This window comes from Symsagittifera roscoffensis, chromosome 2 (assembly GCF_963678635.1).
Source record: "Symsagittifera roscoffensis chromosome 2, txSymRosc1.1, whole genome shotgun sequence".
Classification (NCBI taxonomy): Eukaryota; Metazoa; Xenacoelomorpha; order Acoela; family Convolutidae; genus Symsagittifera; species Symsagittifera roscoffensis.
In genome coordinates this window covers 30,477,939-30,491,930 of record NC_087063.1, presented here as the reverse complement: position 1 = coordinate 30,491,930, position 13,992 = coordinate 30,477,939, and the positions used below count along the sequence as shown (strand labels likewise).

Sequence of the window (13,992 nt, the reverse complement as noted above, 5' to 3'; positions counted from 1 at the left end):
AAAGTTTCTGAGAAAAATATATTTTTTGCTAAAAGTGAAAAAAATGTCCAAACCGACAAAATGGAATTTCAACAAACAGATTGGTGAACATACAACCAACTTAAGTGCAGACGGGAGTGCTAAAATTGTGTTGATGTTGAAACGTTCCAATATTAGGTCATTAAGCCGATAAAAAATAGACCGAAAAAATTTTGGTCGGGGAATTTTTTTTGGCGAAACAAAAAAACAAAGGAATTATGAAGTAAAGCTAAGTAAAATTACAAAATGCAGGCGTAAATCAAACACTGTAAACAATAGAAAACATGCTCGTTGAAAAAACTACAATTCCATGATGCGACAACTAAGCCGACAACAGACAAATAAATGGCGGACATTTTTTTTGAAACAGAATACTTCCCTTTTGAAAAAATACGGGTCCTGGTCCGTCTCGAAAACAGGACCTTTGCCGTCCCAGGCACATTCGTTAACTCCAGGCTAAGTTGGCCAGGAACGCTACGAAACTTGACACAGAGTCAAAGTTGCACTTCGCATACACAAGCAAAATTTAACCGCTAACGCTACTGGGAAAAACTGAATGAGAAAATTTTGAGTCTATATAATTGCTATGTGACGCAAGCCAATTTTGACACATTAGCAGTACCAGTCTAATTAAAAAAATTACCAACTAACATGCCTCAATTTATAGAGCGCACACATTTTTACTAGTATACGAAAAAGTTCATTAAAAACATCCGACCCTGCCCAAGTTCGAACCCTTTTAATTTGTTGCGGTTCTCCTTCCCTACCTCTACGCTACAGATCCATGATACCTTGAAGCTAAAGTGCTATTTGTAAAATAATAGTCTGTGTTTCGAAGGACAAAATATATGAAGTTAAAGCTCCTGGAGTTTGAGACTTGTTTATGATTGTCACTTTCTTCCTCAGGTATCCCACTAAAAACAATTAATCGATACGCGCTTTTTTCACCGGAGTTAACTTTCTTTTTAACGATAAAATGAACTGAGCTTAGAAAAATCAAAAACAAAGCCGCAAAAACTTTTTCTTAAAGTAAAACAAAAAATCATCAAGAGCTATATATACCAGGCGTCAATGAAAACGCATCACCAAAAACTTCACAAAAATTTTCCTCAAAACAAAATGGTGGAAGAAACTGAAATCATCTGACGGTTTTGAAGCAGATTCAGCAACAAATTTACATTTGATTCAATTCTTAACTTTCAGTTTTCTAGTACGCTAGAAAGAAAATTATTCCTGAAGTTGAACAGGAAAGCCATATTTTGATTAACAGAAAAAAAAGTGACTTGACCTTCAGTTTTATTTAGTTTATTGACCATTAAAACGCGAATTGACTTAAAAAATGTGATTGAAACACGTTTTTCAGCAATAATTTTTTACGGTATTTTTGCCCAAAACATGCTTTTAAAGCTTAATTTCCATGCAAGTCATCAAAATGTGTTGCTACCTATTAGAGCAAGCCAATGGATTTTGCAAATTATCCAAGAAACCACCATGAGATATTTCTCGGCTCACCAAAATATTGCTGTTGCGTTTTCAAAGTCGCCCAGTTGAGGTGTCAATCGCTTCGTTCTTTTACACTTAGTGAAAATTCGAAGTGTTGATGAACTCTTATTATATAAATTACCTCGTGCTCGATTGAAGCGACAGTATACATCTCCCAAGGCCATAGTTCCTCCGGGTTCTTTCTAAAAACAACAGTGATATCCATAACTTCAATTTCCATTTAATCGTCCCATCTTGTCACCAAGAAGGCTTATGAACGTTATCCCGACAAGCAGCATAAATGCTAGAACTATCGGATATATTAAATCTTAAAGTTGAAGAAGATAGGCCAGTAGACAACAAGTAGTACCCTCTGATGAAGAAAAGATATGTTTTCAGCACATAACAATATCTTCAAAACCAAAGAAAATATTGATTACACATCCAATGAAGAACAAAGCCAACTGAAAGTTAGAAAAGAGTCATGAGCGCAATGAAACAAAAAAACTTCATTTCAAAATAAAAAATAAATGCCCTGAAAATTCTTTAAAATGCTAGAAAAATGTATGTTGACACTTTTTGTGATAAAATTAGCCCCATTTGGGAAAACTGGATCAATGTGTAAACTTTTGATTCTACAGCGAAAATTCAACTTGGAAATTAAATTCAACTTTCGAAAATAAAAATCGATTACGTTTTTCGAGGACTCTATACTTTCGCTGTTTGATAGTAGAGTTTGCCTTCCTTTTAAAAAAGAAAATAAAGTGAACGACTTAAACATAAATCAAAAGTCAAACCGCGAAATTATTGCGTAAAAATTAGTGTTAAGCAAACTTTACGACTTTCCTGAAAAAAATCAACATGACCTATAGAAGAGTATTCTCTGCGTTCAGCTCTCTTAAAAAACTGAGTCTCCACGATGCCTGAATAGTAACCACGATTTTTCTCATCACAGAGCTACATTAAAACACAAAACACATTCAAAATGATAACTTATCGCAGACATCGAAAGAAACAACAAGTCTATTTTGGACTCCATTAGACACTTGGATACTAACAACTAAACAAAACAAGCCACCAGGCAACGAGTGCCAATTCCTTTGGAAAGGTTAGGGTCACTGCTTTTTAGCACACATCAAACTCTTCGAAAACCAAAAATCAGAAAAAAAAACAATGATCAGACATCCAAGGAAGAGTATCATACAACTATACACGGCTTCAAAAGAAACCGTTATAGTTCTCTCATCACAGCTGCAGAGAAAAAAAATCAATAAAACCTTGCTTTTCAAAGAAACCAAAAGAATTTAAGACTCTTCACTATAAACTTCGATATTAAAAAGCGCGAAAAATTTCTGAACATAAATGATTTTAAAAAAATCAGTATTGATTGAACAAGACTAGTGTTAATTACTCTCGAGCGAATAGCGAAATTGTTATTTCAGCTTAGATCTTTATCTTAAAAGACTTATTAGATTATATAGCATACATTGACCAGACATCCAAGGAAGAAACTCATGAACCTCCAGGAGGCTTCAATAGAAACCGCGATTGTTCTCTCATTGTGTAAAGTTTAAGAACGAAGAAAAGTTTCAGAAAAGATTGAAAAAGACAGCCTAGTAGATGATGAATTTCAACTGAAAGAGTGATCAGACATCCAAGAAGGGAAAACAAAACATCTAGAGAATCCAAATATCAATAACCTCTAATCATATACGATTTTTAATGGAAAAAAAGGAATTGAATGAAAAGACAATCCAAGAGCCGACCAGTGTTAACTGCTCTCGAAAGAATAGCATCATTGTCACTTCATTATATACCATAGACTTTAAAAGAGCATTCCATCATCGAAATAAAAATTGATCACACGTCCAAGGAAGAAAATCATGAGTCTCGACAAGGCTTCAATAGAAACCGCCATTGTTCTCTCATCAGATAACTACATCAAATTAAAATATCTAAAATATACATGATCAATAACCTCTCATCATGCATTTTTTTAAGAAAAAAAAGCTACGGACTGCACAAGACAACCCAGTAGGCAACTAGTGTTAACTTCTCTCCAGAGCATAGCATTGGGGTAATTCGGCACAAATCATAATCTTCTAAGACCTATTAGATGACAAAACAAACATAGATCAGACATCCAAGGAAGAAAATCATGAGTCTCGACAAGGCTTCAATAGAAACCGCGATTGTTTTCTCATCACATAGCTATATCAAAACGAAACATCTAGAACCACCAATTATCCATGATCGCTCATCATGTACAATTTTGTTATAAAAAAAAGAATTGACTCAACAAGACAACCCAATAGCCGACCAGTGTTAAGTATTCTCGGCTAAAGACTATCAATAATACTTCAGTATAGATCATTAACTTCCAAATAATATTGGATCAAGAAGAAAAGAAACCGGGATTGTTCTCTCATCAGATAGCTACATCAAAACGAAACATCTAAAACAACAAATTATCCATAATCGCTCATCATGTACAACTTTGTTATGAAAAAAAAGCAATTGACTGAACAAGACAACCCCATAGCCGACCAGTGTTGAATACTCTCGAGAGACTAGCATCATTGTTAACTCGGTATAGATCATAATCGTCAGACATTTAATAGATCACAAAACAAACATTGATCAGACACCCAAGGAAGAAAATCATGAGTCTCGGCGAGGCATCAACAGAACCCGCGTCTGTTTTATCATCAAATAGTTACATCAAAACAAAACATCCAATTATCAATAATCTCTAATCATATACGATTTTTTAATTTAAAAAAAGTTAAGAATTCAGTGAACAAAACAAGCCAATAGCCGACCAGTGTTAACAGCTCTCGAGGGAATAGCATCATTGTCACTTCAGTAAAGATCATAGACTTTTGAAATCATTGCATCATAGAAATAAACCTTGATCCGACATCCAAGGAAGAAAATCATGAGTCTCGACAAGGCTTCCATAGAAACCGCAATTGTTCTCTCACCAGATAACTACATCTAACTAAAACATCTAAATTTTTACAATTATCAATAACTTCTCATCATGCATGACTTTGTAAAGGAAAAAAGCTAGGGACTGCACTTGACAACCCAGTAGTCGACTAGTGTTAACTACTCTCGCGAGCATAGCGTCAGGGTAATTCGGCATAGATCATAATCTTCTAAGACTAATTAGATCATATAACAAACATTGATCAGGCAACCAAGGAAGAAAATCAAGAGTCTCGACAAGACTTCAAAAGAAACCGCGATTATTATCTCATCAGATAACTAAATCAAACTAAAACTTCTTAAACATACACTTATCAATAACTCTCATCATACTTGATTTTTTGTAAATATTTTTACAGGAAGAAAGCTACTGACTGTACGAGACAAACTAGTAAGCGACTAGTTTCAACTTCTTTCGAGAGCATTGCGTCATTGATATTTCGGCATAGATCATAATCTTCAAAGACCTATTAGATCACAAAACAAACAAAGATCAGACATCCAAGGAAGAAAATCATGAGTCTCGACAAGGCTTCAATAGAAACCGCGATTATTTCTCATCACATAGCTACATCAAAACGAAACATCTAGAACCACCAATTATCCATGATCGCTCATCATGTACAATTTTGTTATAAAAAAAAAGGATTGACTCAACAAGACAACCCAATAGCCGACCAGTGTTAAGTATTCTCGGCTAAAGAACATCAATAATACTTCAGTATAGATCATTAACTTCCAAATAATATTGGATCAAGAAGAAAAGAAACCGGGATTGTTCTCTCATCAGATAGCTACATCAAAACGAAACATCTAAAACACCAAATTATCCATAATCGCTCATCATGTACAACTTTGTTATGAAAAAAAAGCAATTGACTGAACAAGACAACCCCATAGCCGACCAGTGTTGAATACTCTCGAGAGACTAGCATCATTGTTAACTCGGTATAGATCATAATCGTCAGACATTTAATAGATCACAAAACAAACATTGATCAGACATCCAAGGAAGAAAATCATGAGTCTCGGCGAGGCATCAACAGAACCCGCGTCTGTTTTATCATCACATAGTTACATCAAAACAAAACATCCAATTATCAATAATCTCTAATCATATACGATTTTTTAATTAAAAAAAAGTAAGAATTCAATGAACAAAACAAGCCAATAGCCGACCAGTGTTAACAGCTCTCGAGGGAATAGCATCATTGTCACTTCAGTAAAGATCATAGACTTTTGAAATCATTGCATCATAGAAATAAACCTTGATCCGACATCCAAGGAAGAAAATCATGAGTCTCGACAAGGCTTCCATAGAAACCGCAATTGTTCTCTCACCAGATAACTACATCTAACTAAAACATCTAAAATTTTACAATTATCAATAACTTCTCATCATGCATGACTTTGTAAAGGAAAAAAGCTATGGACTGCACTTGACAACCCAGTAGTCGACTAGTGTTAATTACTCTCGCGAGCATAGCGTCAGGGTAATTCGGCATAGATCATAACCTTCTAAGACTAATTAGATCATATAACAAACATTGATCAGGCAACCAAGGAAGAAAATCAAGAGTCTCGACAAGACTTCAAAAGAAACCGCGATTATTATCTCATCAGATAACTAAATCAAACTAAAACTTCTTAAACATACACTTATCAATAACTCTCATCATACTTGATTTTTTGTAAATATTTTTACAGGAAGAAAGCTACTGACTGTACGAGACAAACTAGTAAGCGACTAGTTTCAACTTCTTTCGAGAGCATTGCGTCATTGATATTTCGGCATAGATCATAATCTTCAAAGACCTATTGGATCACAAAACAAACAAAGATCAGACATCCAAGGAAGAAAACCATGAGTCTCGACAAATATTCAATAGAAACCGCGATTGTTCTCTCATCGCATAGCTACATCAAAACAAAACATATAAAACATCCAATTATCAATTATCTCTAATCATATACGATATTTTATAGGAAAAAAGTGGAAACTGAATGAACAAGAAAATCCAATAGCCGACCAGTGTTAACTGCTCTCGAGATAATAGCATCATTGTCGCTTCAGTATAGATCAAAATCTTTAGAAGCATATTGGACCATAAAAATGAAAATTGATCAGACATCCGAGGAAGAAAATCATGAGTCTCGACAAGGCTTCAAAATAAACCGCGATTGTTTTCTCATCGCATAGCTACATCAAAATACAACATATAAAACATCCAATTATCAAAAAATTCTCATCATCCATGATTTCTTTAAGGAAAGAAGCTACGGACTGCACAAGACAAGACAGTAGGCGACTAGTGTTAAATTCTCTCGAGAGCATAGCGTCAGGGTAAATCGGCATAGATCAAAATCTTCAGAGACAATTTAGATTAGAAAACAAACATTGATCAGGCATTCAAGGGGGGAAAATGAGTCACGACAAGGCTTCAATAGAAACCGCGATTGTTCTCTCATCACATAGTTACATCAAAACAAAACATATAAAACATCCAATTATCAACAACCTTTCATCATCCATGATTTCTTTATGGAAAGAAGCTATGACTGCACAAGACAACCCAGTAGGCGACTACTGTTAAATTCTCTCGAGAGCATAGCGTCAGGGCAAATCGGCATAGATGAAGATCTTCAAAGACAAAATAGATCAGAAAACAAACATAATCAGACATCCAACGAAGAAAATCATGAGTGTCGACAAGGCTTCAACAGAAACCGCGATTGTTCTCTCATCCCACAGCTACATCAAAACAAAACAATTAAAACATCCAATTATCAATAACCTCTAATCATATACGATATTTTAATGAAAAAACTGGGGAGTGAATGAACAAGAAAAACCCAATACCCGACCACTGTTAACTGCTCTCGAGAAAACAGCATTGTTGTGACTTCAGTATAGATCCTTATCTTTAATGGCACATTGGATCCTAGAAATTAAAATTGATTAGACATCCAAAGAAGAAAATCATGATTCTTGACAAGGCTTCAAAAGAGACCGCGATTGTTCTCTTATCAGCTAACTACATCAAACGAAAACTTCTAAGCGCACACGTATCATTAAACCTCATCATACTTGATTTTTTACAGGAAAAAAGCTCTTGACTGTACAAGACAACCCAGTAGGCGACTAGTGCTAACTACTTTCGAGAGCATTGCATCATTGTTATTTCGGCATAGATCATAATCTTCAAAGACCTATTAGATCACAGAACCAACATAGATCAGACATCCAAGGAAGAAAAGAATGAATCTCGAAAGGCTTCAATAGAAACCGTGATTGTTCTCTTATCACATAGCTACATAAAAACAAAACAAAAAACATCCAATTATCATTTATCTCTTATCAAATACGACATTTGAATGAAAAAGAAGTGGGAAGTGAATGAACAAGAAAACCCAATAGCCGACCAGTGTTAGTTGCTCTCGAGAAAATAGCATCGTTGTCACTTCAGTATAGATCATAATCTTTAATCGCATATCGGATCAAAAATGAAAAATGATCAGGCATCCAAGAAAAAAAATCATGATTCTCGACAAGGCTTCAATAGAAACCGCAATATATCTTCCATCCAAAAAACTATATCAAGTTAAAACATACAATTATCAATAACCTCTCATCAAGCATGATTTTTTAGAGGAAAAAAGCTATTGACTGCACAAGACAACCCAGTAGGCGACGATTGTTAACTACTCTCGAGAGCATTGCCTCAGTGTAATTCGGCAGAGATAATCATCTCCTAAACTTATTAGATTACAAAACAAACATTGATCAGGCATTCAAGAGAAAAAACATGAGTCTCGACAAAGCTCCAATAGAAACCGCGATTGTTCTCTCATCACATAAGTACATCAAAACAAAACATATAAAACATCCAATTATCAACAACCTCTCATCATCCGTGATTTCTTTAAGGAAAGAAGCTACGGACTGCACAAGACAACCCAGTAGGCGACTAGTGTTAAATTCTCTCGAGAGCATAGCATCATGGTAAATCGGCATAGATCATAATCTTCAAAGACAATTGAGATCACAAAACAAACATAAATCAGACATCAAAGGAAGAAAATCATGAGTGACGACAAGGCTTCAATAGAAACCGCGATTGTTCTCTCATCCCATAGCTACATCAAAACAAAACAACTAAAATGTCCAATTATCAATAACCTCTAATCATATACGATATTTCAACGACAAAAAAAGGGAGTGAATGAACACGAAAAACCCAATACCCGACCAGTGTTAACTGCTCTCGAGAGAATGACATCATTGTTGTCACTTCAATATAAATCCTAATCGTAAATGGCACATTGGATCCTAGAAAATAAAATTGATCAGACATCCAAAGAAGAAAATTATGATTCTTGACAAGTCTTCAAAAGAGACCGCGATTGTTCTCTCATCGGCTAAACATCAAACGAAAACTTCTAAACACACACGTATCATTAAATCTCATCATACTTAATTTTTTACAGGAAAAACGCTATTGACTGTACAAGACAACCCAGTCGGCGACTAGTGCTAACTACTTTCGAGAGCATTGCATCATTGTTATTTCGGCATAGATCATAATCTTCAAAGACCTATTAGATCACAGAACCAACATAGATCAGACATCCAAGGAAGAAAAGAATGAATCTCGAAAGGCTTCAATAGAAACCGTGATTGTTCTCTTATCACATAGCTACATAAAAACAAAACAAAAAACATCCAATTATCATTTAACTCTTATCAAATACGACATTTGAATGAAAAAGAAGTGGGAAGTGAATGAACAAGAAAACCCAATAGCCGACCAGTGTTAGTTGCTCTCGAGAAAATAGCATCGTTGTCACTTCAGTATAGATCATAATCTTTAATCGCATATCGGATCAAAAATGAAAATTGATCAGGCATCCAAGGAAGAAAATCATGAGTCTCGGACAAGGCTTCAATAGAAACCGCGATTGTTCTCTCGTCGCATAGCTACATCAAAACAAAACATATAAAACATCCAATTATCAATTATCTCTAATCATATACGATATTTTATAGGAAAAAAGTGGAAACTGAATGAACAAGAAAACCCAATAGCCGACCAGTGTTAACTGCTCTCGAGATAATAGCATCATTGTCGCTTCAGTATAGATCATAATCTTTAGAAGCATATTGGACCATAAAAATGAAAATTGATCAGACATCCGAGGAAGAAAATCATGAGCCTCGACAAGGCTTCAAAATAAACCGCGATTGTTTTCTCAGCGCATAGCTACATCAAAATAAAACATAAAAAACATCCAATTATCAAAAAATTCTCATCATCCATGATTTCTTTAAGGATAGAAGCTACGGACTGCACAAGACAAGACAGTAGGCGACTAGTGTTAAATTCTCTCGAGAGCATAGCGTCAGGGTAAATCGGCATAGATCAAAATCTTCAGAGACAATTTAGATTAGAAAACAAACATTGATCAGGCATTCAAGGGGGAAAAATGAGTCACGACAAGGCTTCAATAGAAACCGCGATTGTTCTCTCATCACATAGTTACATCAAAACAAAACATATAAAACATCCAATTATCAACAACCTTTCATCATCCATGATTTCTTTAAGGAAAGAAGCTATGACTGCACAAGACAACCCAGTAGGCGACTACTGTTAAATTCTCTCGAGAGCATAGCGTCAGGGCAAATCGGCATAGATGAAGATCTTCAAAGACAAAATAGATCAGAAAACAAAGATAATCAGACATCCAACGAAGAAAATCATGAGTGTCGACAAGGCTTCAACAGAAACCGCGATTGTTCTCTCATCCCATAGCTACATCAAAACAAAACAATTAAAACATCCAATTATCAATAACCTCTAATCATATACGATATTTTAATGAAAAAACTGGGGAGTGAATGAACAAGAAAAACCCAATACCCGACCACTGTTAACTGCTCTCGCGAAAACAGCATTGTTGTGACTTCAGTATAGATCCTTATCTTTAATGGCACATTGGATCCTAGAAATTAAAATTGATTAGACATCCAAAGAACAAAATCATGATTCTTGACTAGGCTTCAAAAGAGACCGCGATTGTTCTCTTATCAGCTAGCTACATCAAACGAAAACTTCTAAGCACACACGTATCATTAAACCTCATCATACTTGATTTTTTACAGGAAAAAAGCTATTGACTGTACAAGACAACCCATTAGGCGACTAGTGCTAACTACTTTCGAGAGCATTGCATCATTGTTATTTCGGCATAGATCATAATCTTCAAAGACCTATTAGATCACAGAACCAACATAGATCAGACATCCAAGGAAGAAAAGAATGAATCTCGAAAGGCTTCAATAGAAACCGTGATTGTTCTCTTATCACATAGCTACATAAAAACAAAACAAAAAACATCCAATTATCATTTATATCTTATCAAATACGACATTTGAATGAAAAAGAAGTGGGAAGTGAATGAACAAGAAAACCCAATAGCCGACCAGTGTTAGTTGCTCTCGAGAAAATAGCATCGTTGTCACTTCAGTATAGATCATAATCTTTAATCGCATATCGGATCAAAAATGAAAATTGATCAGGCATCCAAGGAAGAAAATCATGAGTCTCGACAAGGCTTCAATAGAAACTGCGATTGTTCTCTCGTCAGATAATAATGTCAAAACAAAACAGCTAAAACTTCCATTTATCAATTATCTCTAATCGTAAACAATTTTATAAAGAAAAAAGCGGAAAAAGAATAAAAAGAAAACCCAATAGCCGACCAGTGTAAACTGCTCTCGAGAGAATAGCCTCATTGTCACTTCAGTATAGATCATAAACTTTAAAAGAAAATTGCATAATAGAAATGAACATTGATCAGACATCCAAGGAAGAAAATCATGATTCTCGACAAGGCTTCAATAGAAACCGCAATATATCTTCCATCCAAAAAACTATATCAAGTTAAAACATACAATTATCAATAACCTCTCATCATGCATGATTTTTTAGAGAAAAAAGCTATTGACTGCACAAGACAACACAGTAGGCGACGATTGTTAACTACTCTCGAGAGCATTGCCTCAGTGTAAATCGGCAGAGATAATCATCTTCTAAACTTATTAGATTACAAAACAAACATTGATCAGGCATTCAAGAGAAAAAACATGAGTCTCGACAAGGCTCCAATAGAAACCGCGATTGTTCTCTCATCACATAGCTACATCAAAACAAAACATATAAAACATCCAATTATCAACAACCTCTCCTCATCCGCGATTTCTTTAAGGAAAGAAGCTACGGACTGCACAAGACAACCCAGTAGGCGACTAGTGTTAAATTCTCTCGAGAGCACAGCATCAGGGTAAATCGGCATAGATCATAATCTTCAAAGACAAATGAGATCACAAAACAAACATAAATCAGACATCAAAGGAAGAAAATCATGAGTGACGACAAGGCTTCAAAAGAGACCGCGATTGTTCTCTTATCAGCTAGCTACATCAAACGAAAACTTCTAAGCACACACGTATCATTAAACCTCATCATACTTGATTTTTTACAGGAAAAAGCTATTGACTGTACAAGACAACCCATTAGGCGACTAGTGCTAACTACTTTCGAGAGCATTGCATCATTGTTATTTCGGCATAGATCATAATCTTCAAAGACCTATTAGATCACAGAACCAACATAGATCAGACATCCAAGGAAGAAAAGAATGAATCTCGAAAGGCTTCAATAGAAACAGTGATTGTTCTCTTATCACATAGCTACATAAAAACAAAACAAAAAACATCCAATTATCATTTATCTCTTATCAAATACGACATTTGAATGAAAAAGAAGTGGGAAGTGAATGAACAAGAAAACCCAATAGCCGACCAGTGTTAGTTGCTCTCGAGAAAATAGCATCGTTGTCACTTCAGTATAGATCATAATCTTTAATCGCATATCGGATCAAAAATGAAAATTGATCAGGCATCCAAGGAAGAAAATCATGAGTCTCGACAAGGCTTCAATAGAAACTGCGATTGTTCTCTCGTCAGATAATAATGTCAAAACAAAACAGCTAAGACTTCCATTTATCAATTATCTCTAATCGTAAACAATTTTATAAAGAAAAAAGCGGAAAAAGAATAAAAAGAAAACCCAATAGCCGACCAGTGTAAACTGCTCTCGAGAGAATAGCCTCATTGTCACTTCAGTATAGATCATAAACTTTAAAAGAAAATTGCATAATAGAAATGAACATTGATCAGACATCCAAGGAAGAAAATCATGATTCTCGACAAGGCTTCAATAGAAACCGCAATATATCTTCCATCCAAAAAACTATATCAAGTTAAAACATACAATTATCAAAAACCTCTCATCATGCATGATTTTTTAGAGGAAAAAAGCTATTGACTGCACAAGACAACCCAGTAGGCGACGATTGTTAACTACTCTCGAGAGCATTGCCTCAGTGTAAATCGGCAGAGATAATCATCTTCTAAACTTATTAGATTACAAAACAAACATTGATCAGGCATTCAAGAGAAAAAACATGAGTCTCGACAAGGCTCCAATAGAAACCGCGATTGTTCTCTCATCACATAGCTACATCAAAACAAAACATATAAAACATCCAATTATCAACAACCTCTCATCATCCGTGATTTCTTTAAGGAAAGAAGCTACGGACTGCACAAGACAACCCAGTAGGCGACTAGTGTTAAATTCTCTCGAGAGCACAGCATCAGGGTAAATCGGCATAGATCATAATCTTCAAAGTCAAATGAGATCACAAAACAAACATAAATCAGACATCAAAGGAAGAAAATCATGAGTGACGACAAGGCTTCAATAGAAACCGCGATTGTTCTCTCATCCCATAGCTACATCAAAACAAAACAACTAAAATGTCCAATTATCAATAACCTCTAATCATATACGATATTTCAACAAAAAAAGTAGGGAGTGAATGAACACGAAAAACCCAATACCCGACCAGTGTTAACTGCTCTCGAGAGAATGACATCATTGTTGTCACTTCAATATAAATCCTAATCGTAAATGGCACATTGGATCCTAGAAAATAAAATTGATCAGACATCCAAAGAAGAAAATCATGAGTCTCGACAAGGCTTAAAAAGAAACCGCGACTGTTCTCTCAATAAATAGCTACATCAAAACAAAACATATCGAAAATCCAATTATCAATAACCTCTAATCATAAACAATTTTTAATGAAAAAAGTAGGAATTGAATGAAAAGACAATCCAATAGCCGACCAGTGTTAACTGCTCTCGAAAGAATAGCATCATTGTCACTTCAGTATATATCATAGACTTTAAAAGAGCATTCCATCATAGAAATAAATATTGATCAGACATCCAAGGAAGAAAATCATGAGTCTCGACAAGGCTTCAATAGAAACCGCGATTGTTCTCTCATCAGATAACTACATCAAATTAAAACATCTAAAATATACATTATCAATAACCTCTCGTCCTGCATGTTTTTTTAAGGAAAAAAG

The 13,992-nt window shown here is 35.0% G+C and overlaps 1 protein-coding gene across 1 annotated transcript in view; it reads right to left on the bottom strand.

The window, feature by feature from the left end:
• LOC134839102 (vacuolar protein-sorting-associated protein 36-like) overlaps positions 1 to 13,992 on the bottom strand; it is a 63,486-nt gene that overhangs the window by 2,362 nt on the left and 47,132 nt on the right. Inside the window, exon 4 of the mRNA XM_063854532.1 lies at positions 1,643 to 1,703. Within this exon, the coding sequence (XP_063710602.1) occupies positions 1,643 to 1,703 (61 nt within the window). The remainder of the gene's footprint in view (positions 1 to 1,642; positions 1,704 to 13,992) is intronic.